At 42.6% G+C, this 12,526-nt stretch overlaps 1 protein-coding gene across 4 annotated transcripts in view; it reads left to right on the forward strand.

The window, feature by feature from the left end:
• Positions 1-12,526, forward strand: part of grik4 (glutamate receptor, ionotropic, kainate 4) — a 312,974-nt gene that overhangs the window by 252,230 nt on the left and 48,218 nt on the right. For all 4 annotated transcript variants that reach the window (XM_069182439.1, XM_069182438.1, XM_069182440.1 and 1 more), the window contains 3 exons: positions 8,276-8,437; positions 10,264-10,416; positions 11,082-11,186. In XM_069182439.1, the coding sequence (XP_069038540.1) occupies positions 8,276-8,437; positions 10,264-10,416; positions 11,082-11,186 (420 nt within the window). The remainder of the gene's footprint in view (positions 1-8,275; positions 8,438-10,263; positions 10,417-11,081; positions 11,187-12,526) is intronic.

The following is a 12,526-nucleotide window of genomic DNA, read 5'->3' on the forward strand; positions in this document are numbered from 1 at the left end:
TGAACTGCGGTTGTAATACCTGCTGATGTCTTCGTTGGCATCTTCTGCCAAGTCAGCTGAAAATCTCACGCGGCTGGTGCCCTGTTGCTTTACGCCGGAGACCCGGGTTTGCGCCCCAGGTGTGCAGGACGGAACGGGCGGCAAGGGGTACGACACCGCGCGGAACCGGGATGATCACGTTGGCGCCGTGACCCGGGAGGGAGAGTGGAGTGTCCTTCAGCAGGGGAGGGTGTAGCGGAGCTGGTGCGGTGACGTCATCAACCTGCCTGCGCGTAGCAGGGACCTCAGCTGCCTGGGCTGAGGGTGGTCTCCTTTAGCTCACCCGGTTGGTTCTCTGTTGCGTTATGCCAGAGACCCGGGTTCGCGCCCCAGGTGGTGCAGGACGGAACGGGTGATGGGGGACACGACGCCCCGCAGAACCGCGATGATTACACAAGCTAGAAATGAGTCCCTTTCTTATTAAAGAGATCTAGTGTGACCTGGCCTGCGGACCTCCAAGTTTTTAGCCTTTGACAAGCCCTCTGTTATAACTGCAGTTCTCTCTGCAGTAAATATTCAGAGGTGAAAGCATAAAAAGACTAATCAAACTCCAGGTAACCAATCAGTGTGTATTGTAGGGAATACTTTTGTTTTTGTGATGAGCACCTCATCAAAGCTGTGATTCATGATACAATCTGTATTTCTGAAACCATAAAGAAATCTTTTATTGCTCCCCAAGCAACAATAAAAAAGCAGTTCCCCAAGTTTTATTATTTTAATTTTATTTTTTACTCCAATCCTTGAAGCATAGTGTCAGTATTTCAGCTTACATTAGATAATTCGAAAAGTGTAACAAAACAAGATTTCCAGTACAGTATCACAAAAACAGCTGATCAATCTCAAATAATTTTTTGGTATTTTGAATTGAATTAGATTAGAGAAGATTTACTTAAGGTTTATCGCTAATTGATGTGCCCTCTTTTCAGCTGTAATCGATACCCATTAGGCTTTTAATTAAAGCATTTAGGAATTAAGGTGACGTCAATATAGTGGGATAGTGTTGTTCTGTGTGTGTTGTGTAATAGCTGTGTTGTGTTTGTTTCAGAAAAATTTAAAAAATTTCGTCAGAGGACTGCTGAATTCAATTAGCAGTAAATTAATCACCTGTAACTTAGACACTCACCTAAGATGATGATGATGTGAGCACCATCACTCTCCACCGCGTGTTTTCCTCACCGGCACTAGGCACCTTTCTCTCCTTGTTCTCTTCTATCTGGATGCTGTTGCTGTAGAAACAGCTGCACCTGTCTGAAATGACATTTATAAAATCCCTTTAAACTAGCTGGATCACTGAAACCTGGCTCTGTGTCCCACTCTGTGTCCTCTAAGGCGCTGTTCCACCCCAAGCCCTGAATGCCTGAATTATATTATCTACAGTATATTATCTTAGGAACAGGTGAAAGTTTATTTCATGCTCTAAGGGAAGGGAACACAATGTTTTGGCTGTACACCTGGAAAAAGCTTCACAGCTGTGTTTTTTTATTTCAGAATGGAATAAACCTTTACCTGTCTTTTTGCAGCCTAAGCATGCTGACGCAGCTCCCTCCCCAGACTTCTATATTAGCTTAATGGACCTAAATTACCCAGTGTTCATAGGACTTCAGGACTTCCGCTGAATACCTGAGACTGAGTGTCTAGAGTCTCGATGCCAACAGGAGAGAGGAGCGTACAGTTTCCCAGCAGCGCTCAGGAGATCCCAGGTTACAGAGGGCCCGTGTATAAAGAGGGTGTGGAGCCCCTGCTGAGAGTGGAGGGCACGGTTTTGAACCCTAGGTGGGCGCACTCTGGGTCAGCAGACACAGCAGTGGCAGAGAGCAAGAGTCGCTGTAGGGCGTTTTTGCATCTCTACGTTCCGTCTCTGTTTTACAGCCCCCAAGGGCGCCGTACTGGACCTCTTTAATGAGCAGCTCACTTAGTGCTGCTTTTTATTTTAATGATCTATTAAACGGTAGTTAGAGAACGATTATGGAAGACCCGATTTTGCAGTTGTCAGGGGAGAGCGTTTAGAGGGCAGGGAATTGACATAAAAGAAATGAAAAATAAGAAAGTGACAGCTCTGTAAGTGATGTGAAGCACAGGACACCTGGCAGAAGGAACACAAGGTTTGGGAAACCCATAGCTGCGATCCAAAGGACACAAGAGTGAGGAGAAGATCTCAAGGGCTGCATTACACAGTTTTTGTGCTGTGTAGTTTCTGTAGCTACTAATAGAAATACTTTTCAGTGTAATTGCACGGGCAGAGTAAGAGTAAGGAAGAGAAGACATGTCATGAAGGCCCAGTATAATTCTGGAAGCACCTCTCTAGGTTTAAGATCCTGACAATCAAGCGTTGTTCTGCTATTAAAATTTGTGTTACTTCAGCACACAGTATTAAAAGAAATGTATGAGCACGTTGAAGGTGTTTTCAAGTTTCTGATCTTCAATGGCAACAATGTTTGATTGATCTCTGTTTTTTCTATAGTGCAATTAATTCCTGGTTTGGAAACCAGCTGGAAATATCAGGGGCTGCTAAGTAGGGTGATGAGTATCTGAGCCAGGCTGTCCAGCCATATAATGAAGCCAGCATGAGATCCTCTGCTCAATTAGCCCCATGGAGAAAGTGGGCCAAAGGATCTCCTCTCATTTCTAATCTTTCCTATGTTCTTTTTTCTCATCAGCTATTTCTCTCCACCTTTTTTTTTTCCTTGTCTGGTCATCTCTCTTGTTTCATGGGTGCGTGGCCCTGTCCACCCATCTCCCACCATCCCTCACCAGTACTCTCAGTTCAGGGGTAAATTTGGCCAGGACACCTAAAGGGATAATATCCTTACTCTTTTTGAGAAATACGCTGAGATTTTTAATGACCAAAGAGAGTCAGGACCTCGCTTTTCTGTCTCATCCAAAGGATAACGCATTTTTTACAGTATAATGTCCCCATCACTATACTGGGGCATTAGGACCCACACAGACCACAGGGTGAGCACCCCCTACTGGCCCACTAATACCACTTTCAGCGCTTACCTTAGCTTTCCCAGGAGTCTCCCAGCCAGGTACTGACCAGGCTCACATCGGTTGAGCTTCAGGGAGGTTGCCAGTCGTGACTTGCAGGGAGAAATAACTGCTGGCTGTATACCCTCTGCTTTCTCACTCCTACCTTCTCTCCCCTTTGTTTTCCTCTGGCCTCTGAACCTCTTCCAGCTGCCAGGCTTTCTCTTAGTCCCATTTCTTAACAAAATCACGGGATAACTGCCTGTGCACTGTGATCCCCCCTCCTCCATTCTCTTCCAATGATGAGCCTTGATCTGAGTGTGCCGGCCGCTGACAGCACACAATGAGACTGTAATTTGCAGCTGTCAGCCCGTGTTCTAGTTAATAGGGAGGTCCCGATCATCTCCGTTCATGCTGTCCTCTTCTGTTTATTTTTCATTTCCCCTCATTTTCTTAGCATGTGGTGCCTGTCAGGGAGGATTACCTGGACTTTAAACAGCATGTCAGCACACTTCTCTCTGTTGCGGGGGGGTGGACTTTTGGGGGGAGAAGGTTGTTAATGGTCATTTTTAGACTACTAATGAAATGGCTACATGGCATGAGCAGGCAGAAAGTAATTAATTAGGAAGCAGTTCACAGCCGATGTCTTGGGTACACATGGCTCTGTTAATGAATCCATGGTAGCCAAGTTGTGGGAGGCTTATTTTAGGATTGCTGATTGATCCTGAATTATTTATTGATTAGTTAAAAACAGCTTTAACTTTTTTGAGCTGGCTCTGGATTTAAGCAGGCTCACAAGAGAAGCTTAATATCTTGAGAAAATTAAAGGAGGTTTTCACTCACAGGTTCCATAACCACAGTGTTAACTTAAGTCCTTTTATAAGTCTACAGTATAGTGAGTTATTTATAGTCCTGCTTTTTATATTATTCCTCAAATGCAAATCCGTGATTTCCATTGTCTGGGGTTATTTATAGGCACTCAGGCAGTGAACAAGGAGAGTTTGTTAACAAATCTATGAGACACTAATAGCACGTATGCTGAAATTGACCTTTGTGGGGAATTATTGTTGTTACTGGAGAAATTGGTATCTGGTAGTGTTTCATGCTTCCCTGACCAGTAACCTTAATACCGGCATCACTGTGAGATGCTGCCATGAAACTTTGAATGTGGAAGAGTCATGAATATCACAAGTAGTTTTTTGGAACCCATTGATTTTTACACTGAATCATACAGTATTTTTCTGTTCTTATCCCTATTGAATTGAATTGAAGGACCTTGGATGGATGTTTTGGGTTTACATAACTGTCATGTAGGCTGTGGTACAATCAGTCATATTCTTCTGTCAGCTCTACTCTCCTATTTCCAAGCCACTGTGAAGAGCAGGAGAAATCTTTTCTTGCTCCTTTTCAGACTCAATTCTTCCTGAGACAATGCCTAAGGGTTCTGTTTGTGTTTTTATTTATGTTTGCTTGTATTTTCTCAGTGAAATTTCATCTCTACCAGAAGTGCATGGTGCCCTCAGAAGCCTTCAGTTTAAATATTGTTAGAATTCATGAAAAGAGTACAGCTTTCAAAGTTAGGTGCACAAAATTGAAAGAATTTTATTTTGCTGCCTTTAAAGTTTAAATCACTATCTTGATATATTTCACAGCTAATCTGAGTATTTCCATATATATGTATAGGGTATAGACTGTATTTGTCATACTTATTAAACAATCATTTCTTTTGAAGAAGCTTTTTTTTCCTGGAAGATTAAGTGGAAGTACAGTAGTTGATGTTTTGAGTTTCAATATTTATGTTTTCCTATATATTTCCTATACTTTCCTATAGGATGTATCACATCAAAGACAGGCTTGATCTCAGTTTCAACCATAAAATAAATCAAAACTGTGTTTGTGAAGCATTTGTTTCACCACAGTGAACTGAATTTCTTAAATCAATGTCCTGGAGGACAAGCATGTAAAATCTGGAAAATGAGTGAGTAAAGTTTGACCAGAAAGAAAGGAGATTCCAGATGTAAAGGAAGAAATGTTGACAACAATAATAAAACATTTGACTGCCAAAGTTTAAAGCTACAAGGGAATTGATCGGGCATAAACTCTGGTGAAGTTAAGAGGTCTGATTTTCCATGAATACTCATTTTTGCGAGCTTTTTTACATTTGACAGTTTTGATTATGGTGGGGGTGGCATGCACTTGTGTTAATTATGTCATGCAGGGATCTGTGCACAATTGTGCATTTCTCTGAATGTTTTAATAATAATAATTGCTTACACTTATATAGCGCTTTTCTGGACACTCCACTCAAAGCGCTTTACAGGTAATGGGGACTCCCCTCCACCACCACCAATGTGTAGCATCCACCTGGATGATGCGACGGCAGCCATAGTGCGCCAGAACGCTCACCACACATCAGCTATCAGTGGGGAGGAGAGCAGAGTAATGTAGCCAATTCATAGAGGGGGAATATTAGGAGGCCATGATTGGTAAGGGCCAATTGGAAATTTGGCCAGGACACCGGGGTTACACCCGTTCAGCCCTGGGATTTTTAATGACCACAGAGAGTCAGGACCTCGGTTTTACGTCTCATCCGAAGGACGGCGCCTGTTTACAGTATAGCGTCCCCATCACTATACTGGGGCATTAGGACCCACATGGACCACAGGGTGAGCGCCCCCTGCTGGCCCCACTAACACCTCTTCCAGCAGCAACCTTAGTTTTTCCCAGGAGGTCTCCCATCCAGGTACTGACCAGGCTCACACCTGCTTAGCTTCAGTGGGTTGCCAGTTGTGAGTTGCAGGGTGATATGGCTGCTGTTTTGCTTTTGGTAGCTGTCTGAATGGCTGAGTCCTTGAGCCATCTTGAGCGGTCTGCCATTAGCCTGGCGTGTGCTGTTTCATCCCTAATGGCCTCTAATGGCCATTGTACTGCTGCTAAACAGAGCTGCCACAACGCTGGAGTGGCATGACACCCCTCACTGCAGACTGAGCCACTTGAGTGATGGCAGCTACAACAGCACTATTAATACAGCCCAGAGGAGCCCTTCAGACTGCCACAAAATACCTGCAATCCCTGCTTTGCACCCATGACCCAGGAGACCTTTACACTTGACCTGTCTGGAGTGTGTTTCTGTGAAGAAGATTACTTCCATTTTAACTTTCTGATTAGTGTCTCCCAGGACTCTCCTGTGTGGTGTCACTGTTTCCCGATGACTTGCTTGCCCCTGGTGAGCCATCGTGGTCAACTGGGACCATTCAGAGAGCTGGTCCTGGCTGATACTTAACATACTGTAGATCAGAGATCTGCTACTAAACACACTGAACACATGCAGCTGCCTGCGCTGGCCAAGGAGGATGGTCGGGAGAACCCTAAACATTCGCTCAATCACAAATGCAGCCAGTGGCTGGGAAGCAAATTTATTTAAAAATGCTCCCGAGCTGCCTGAGAAAAAACTGGAAGGAATTTTAAGTTTCTTAAATAATTTAACAGCAGGTTATTGTTCAAATGTTTTACATTAATCAGCACAAACATTTGCTCTGCTGACTATATGCACATTTTGCTGCATGAAGAGGTTTATATACTGTAGTGCACCAGCACCATAGGGAGAATGGAATATTGTCTCGTTGATATACAGTAAGAGTGCTCTTGTCCAGTCACAAGATATCAATGGAATACAGGGCTGCAGTTGGTACCTTTCCCTCTTTGTAATGTGTTGTGCTGTATTACAGAAGCATTGTCAGAGAGACTGAAGGGTTGCTAGTGGGGCTGATTACAGATTCCTTGCCTCAGAATGATAATTTTAATATAGCTGTATAGGCTGGTAGGAATACTGTAGTTCAAAAATCATGTGCTGCGATATTCCTGATTATGGTAGTATAATAATAATTAATCAATAATGATATACACAGCCAGCAGCCATATCAAGTTCACAATTGACAACCCACTGCAGCTCAGGTGCTGTGAGCCTGGGACAGCTAAGGTCGCCACTGGAAGTGGTTTTAGAGGGGCCAGTAAGGGGTGCTCATCTTGCTTACCCCTGCGGTCTGTGTGGGTCCTATGCCCCAGTATAGTGAAGGGGACACTACACTATACTGTAAAAAGGCGCCGTCCTTCGGATGAGATGTAAAACTGAGATCCTGGCTCTCTGTAGTAATTAAAAATCCCAGGAAGTTCCTTGAAAGGAGTAGGGGTGTAACCCTAACATACTGGCCAAATTCCCCATTGACCTTTAGCAATCATGGCCTCCTAATAATCCCCAACTATGAATTGGCTTCATCACTCTGATCTCCTCCCCACTGATGTGTGGGGAGTGTACTGGCGCACTACGGCTGCCGTTGATCATCCAGGTGGTACATCACATTGGTGGTGGTGGAGAGGAGTCCCCATTACCTGTAAAGCGCTTTGAGTAGAGTATCCAGTAAAGCTTGATATAAGCGTAAGCAAATATTATTGTAATTATTATTAATTATTAACCTCTGCTACCCAAAATTAACTGGAAAAGCAAAACTGTCATTACAGTCATTAAGTGGAGCTTGTGAGCAACAGCAGGTCTACAGTATGTGGAAAGAGCGTAGGTGGAAAAAAGGAAAGGCAGCCCTGCGGTGTCTATATGATCTGTGTTTTATCCAGTAAGGTTAAGGACAACTGATAGCTAAAAACAATGTGACATTAGAAGAACAGAGCTCACAATGAGAATGATTGGTTTTCTGTTTTAAGTTCAAGTGCTGAAATGTCAGACAACATTCTGGATTTTTTTATATTTAATTGTTGTTTCACAACATTGTCTCATTATTTGATCAAATCAGAAGTTATCAGATCTGATCTTCTGGTTTGAGGTGTAATATACAGTATCTTGGGTTATAAAATATCTAGCAGTATTTAATTAGAAGTGCTGGACTCTTGATATTGTTTTCTATACTCAGCCACTTATAAGGACAATGCTTTTTCTTCTCAAGTAAAATAGCTTCATTTTTTGGGACCAAAAAGTTTCAGTTATAGTTAATTGAGTTAGTAGTGATGGTATTAATTAGCAATAGAAATTTTAATGATGCATTGTAGTGCATAATCAATACATTCTCATTTTGAAGTCTAGTAGACTTTTTGTAGCAACTAGAATGACACAGATTAGACATAGAATTTTTAATGACAAATGAGGCCTCACCGGCCTGCTTTGGCTGTCTGCTGCTGTCTCCAGTGTTGCACAGCACACTGACACACTGGCTACAGGCATGAGTTATGCAGGTCTGCTGTCCCAATCCTTTCCCTTCAGGAGTTCTCCCTGCTGCGGCTGGACCACATGGCTGATGAGCGGGTCAACATCGTGGGCTTTTCCGTCTTCAACCGCACTCACCCCTTCTTCCAAGACTTCCTGCTGAGTCTCAATAGGTCCTGGCAGGAGAACTGTGACCACGCCCCCTTCGCTGGAGCCCCGGTGAGACCCTACGCCTTGTTCACAAGCAGGACTCAGACACAGGATGAGCGAGAACATAGACTTAGCTCATAATCTCATCTCTCATTTGTGTGGCATAAAATGCAAAAACAGCTGCCTGGACCCTTAGAACTAATCTGAGTCACATTGCAATAGCTACCTGTACAAATACAGTAGATGTGTACTGTATTTGAGGTCACAGTAGATAGTGATAGTAGAGGTCACAGAGATACAGTGTGGGTATCTATATGAACTGGTCCTTTCTCCCTGAAGGCTTTGCCTCATTGCTATTCTAAGAAGCTGTGAGAGAGTTCCCAGAAGAAACTTCTCTGATCTAATAATATGTTGACTGATGTCTCCTGACAAGTTCCTAACAATTTCCCTTCGAATCGTAATCTTGAATCTTCCCTTCATCTTTGAGACTTCCCTTTGAATCTTTATCTTCTTCCCGGAATATTCTTTGAAGATTCAAACTTCCCTTTGAATCTGAACTTTATTGAAGGGTACATATTGCTACAGTAGTTCAAATGTTCAAATTAACAGACTCGTTTCAGTTTAGATTTGTGACATATTGTATTCCAAGGGGAGTTATCCTGTGTTTTGTTATTAATTTTGTTAATTATCAGACTTAAAGAAATATTTGAGAAAACGTACTCAGATGTTTACATGATTCCATTTTGATCTGCTCATTCTTTTCATGGTGGCCCTTAATAAATTTGATAACCAGCTGATCTTTCCTTTTTAAAAAGTTCTGTATTTTTAATCAAGCTTTCTAATGCTTTAAGAGCAAAATGAAAATAAGTCAATGCACGCTGCTGTGGAAATAATATTTTTTATGCCTGCATTTCCTTTTAATTAAGACTCATTTTTAATGTATCAGCCTGCAGGATCCCATCAGTTTAATAAGAGAATAAATAGAACTTTTGAGTGGCAAAGTGGCTCACAGGTGTTTTTCAGGAAGACTTCTCTCAACTTGCAGTACTGGCTGCATAAAGGTTGTTTTCCCCCTGACGTAATGGAACCTGGGTGTATCGCAGGTTTGAACAGGAAAGGGACTGCCAGGCTCCAGTGCTTGTGTTAAGGCTGTAAGAGTGAAGAGCAGACATATCAAGCCTAGATGAAGAAGAAAAAAAGAAACATTTTTTATAGTTAAAAACTAAATGAGTGCTGTCTGCCTGCCTGTGTAAAGACAGATAAGCCTGGGGGTGTCAATGAGGGAATGTGCTTGCCCTCTGTTGTGGAGGAGTGTGGGCGTACCCACGTTACTCCACAGCAGAGCAGCACTGACATTTACCTCTCAGTGCAGTCTGACCTTCTGTGACGTGGTTGCCGCCGAAGCTGGTGGAGGCTGAACTCTATGTACCCTGGAGAGCTCACAAAGTGTTCACCAACTGCTGCGCATTATAAAGCAAACATGCAAGCAATAAAACAATTCTGTAGATTATAAACACACTGCATGCCAACAAGTCTGCCCTTCACAGAGCAGAGCCAACTTCCTAGTTTGTGTGTTGTGCTTTACACAGTCTCAGCAGGCCTGTCCTCCTGTCCAGCAGGGGGGGGATCAGGCCCTCTTTCTGTGCATGTCACCCTTTTCACCTTTATCACAAAGAGTAAACTGTTCATAGTGAGCAAAAGAAAAAAATAAGGAATACAGTTTGGATTTTCACAACATTGTTGCATGGAGAGATTGTTTGATTAGAGATACGAGCTGAAAAATGTAGAGCCCAGTCCTGCAACTTTCACTGTCTCAGACACATCAAAGCCCGTTCGTTCTCCTGCACTCTCTGCACTGCCACACTCCTGAGGCGCCCTCTGACCTCTCCTTGCAGCTCTCCTCTGCCCTCATGTACGATGCTGTCCATGTCCTGGTCGCTGCTGTTCATGAGCTGAACCGCAGCCAGAACGTCGGGGCCATGCAGCTCTCCTGCAAGTACCCCAAGATCTGGGAGCACGGCACCAGTCTGATGAACTACCTGAGGATGGTGAGAGGACAGGCCTCCGGTTCCAAGAGCCCGCAAGATAAACAGTGTCGATAATGATATTGCTAAGTGCTTTGTTCCTTTCTTTTGAATGTTATCATTATCCAATAGATAATTGCATGCATGTGCTTAAGAAAAAAAGTAAAGCTTAAAGCCCACTCAACTCACAAAGGTAGGCAACAAGATTTATTTAGAAAATGAAATGTGGAGGAGGCAGAAGATGACAGGCAGTAAAAATTTAAGGATGTTGGAGTCTAATTATCATCTCATCACAGTAACCAAGGGGTTCTTGTTCTTCTGCAAAATGAGTAGACAATCAGACATCACTAGATTGAACAGTCAGTTTGTTGCATTTGCCAGCTGAATAGAACCTCATTAAATGTATGTTTGAGTCAACCACTTTCATTGCTTTTTTTGTCCATGTAATGACTTGAGGAGTTTGGATGTGTCTCATCTGACAAACATCCTTGTGATCCTTCATTCTGATCTGGCAGCTCACGTCAGCTAACACAGAGGCCTGAGTGCTGCCAAACAAAGTGACTGTGCACCATGAAATATGTTTTGTACTACACCTTGTTCCTGCACACATGACAACTTTTTGTGTATCGTGACCTTGTTTTTCCATGCTTTGGGATGCAATTTGTTCTCGTTCTGTCTCTCCTGGATAGGTAGAATTGGAAGGTCTAACTGGCCACATCGAATTCAACAGCAAAGGCCAAAGGTCCAACTATGCTCTGAGGATCATGCAGAACAGCAGAGAAGGGCTAAGGCAGGTAAAGTAACACACTTCCTACTGCAGTACGCTGGAGGTCAACCAGCTGTAGGGCTTGATCTCAGCAAAGGGAACAACCTTTACCTGAGGAAGAACAATCTTCTTGTGGTGAAGATCTTACTGATAAAAGTTCTGCCAGGAACAGCTGGAATCAGAAGGGAGACTGTGGACAACATCAAAATATTCAGAATGTAAACCCCTGACACTGCGGCAGAATCCTTGAGTCATGGTTTACTCATGGGAACTTTCCTTCTTTGTAACGTAAGTTTGTGTTTATTGCATCTTTTCTATTTTTTTTCCATATTGTTTCCTGAATTGATTTTAGTCACATCATGGTGGAGTGTTTGATGTACCTTCTAAAAAATAAAGGCTGTCATCATTGGTGTTTAAAGATAAAGGGACCGAGTACCAGAAACTAAGATCCTGTGATCTTAACCTCTCCAAAAAGCCGCAGTCAGTACAAGTCTCTTTGATTTTAGGCAACACAACCTGCTAAAGTAAAAAAAGCACATAGATTACAGTAAAGAACTAGAAAATGTTTTATTTAGACATTAAGCTAATACCTTTTTTAAGGAGTACTGTTGACAGTTAATCTTTCCTGTCATATGGAAGCAGTAGCCTTTTAAAATAACATTTTAGGGCTCAGTTCATAGACTGTCATAATAGTGTAACATAATGCATGTGTTTCACAATGTGTGCCAAGCAAGCTGCTGTGAGAAGAATCAGTGTACATGCAGAGAGCAGGGAACGAATCTGTGTGCGTCAGAAACCCCAGCACAGATAGAACAATAAAGAAATGCACAAATGGGAGCTGTTTTGTACTGATACCCAGATGAAAGGTGTTATTGCCTTGTTAAGAGGTTTTGTGAATGATTTTAGAGATGCATTAACAACACTATTTGTGTTATGGAAGGATCATTGCACCTATCATTCATTTCACTTCATTTTCCTTGTCATGCAAGATGGAAATCTCCTTTACTGCCATTCGTTTCACTGTCTCCTATGTTATTCTGCAGAGCTCAATCTATGTCATATATTTAAAACCTAAGGATTGTAAAACAGCTTAATGGTTGGTCACATAGTGCAAATTATCTGGAAGAGCAAAGAAGCAGAAAAAGCTAAAGAAAAGTTATAAAATCATCCTAATTCATCAATAACTTAGCAGCTTGCTTTTTGCTTAGAGTCTGTAGCTTGTTGAGTTTCTCCCAGAAGAGCAGCATGAATTACTCTGACTTGAAAACAGTCCTTGTGGTAGCCTACATCTGCCAGGACAGGATGGCCAGAGGCAACAAGCTGAAGAATAAACAATCTTTTATTTATACACAGCCCAGAAAATTAGCT

The sequence above is a fragment of the Lepisosteus oculatus genome, chromosome 23 (assembly GCF_040954835.1).
Source record: "Lepisosteus oculatus isolate fLepOcu1 chromosome 23, fLepOcu1.hap2, whole genome shotgun sequence".
NCBI lineage: Eukaryota > Metazoa > Chordata > Actinopteri > Semionotiformes > Lepisosteidae > Lepisosteus > Lepisosteus oculatus.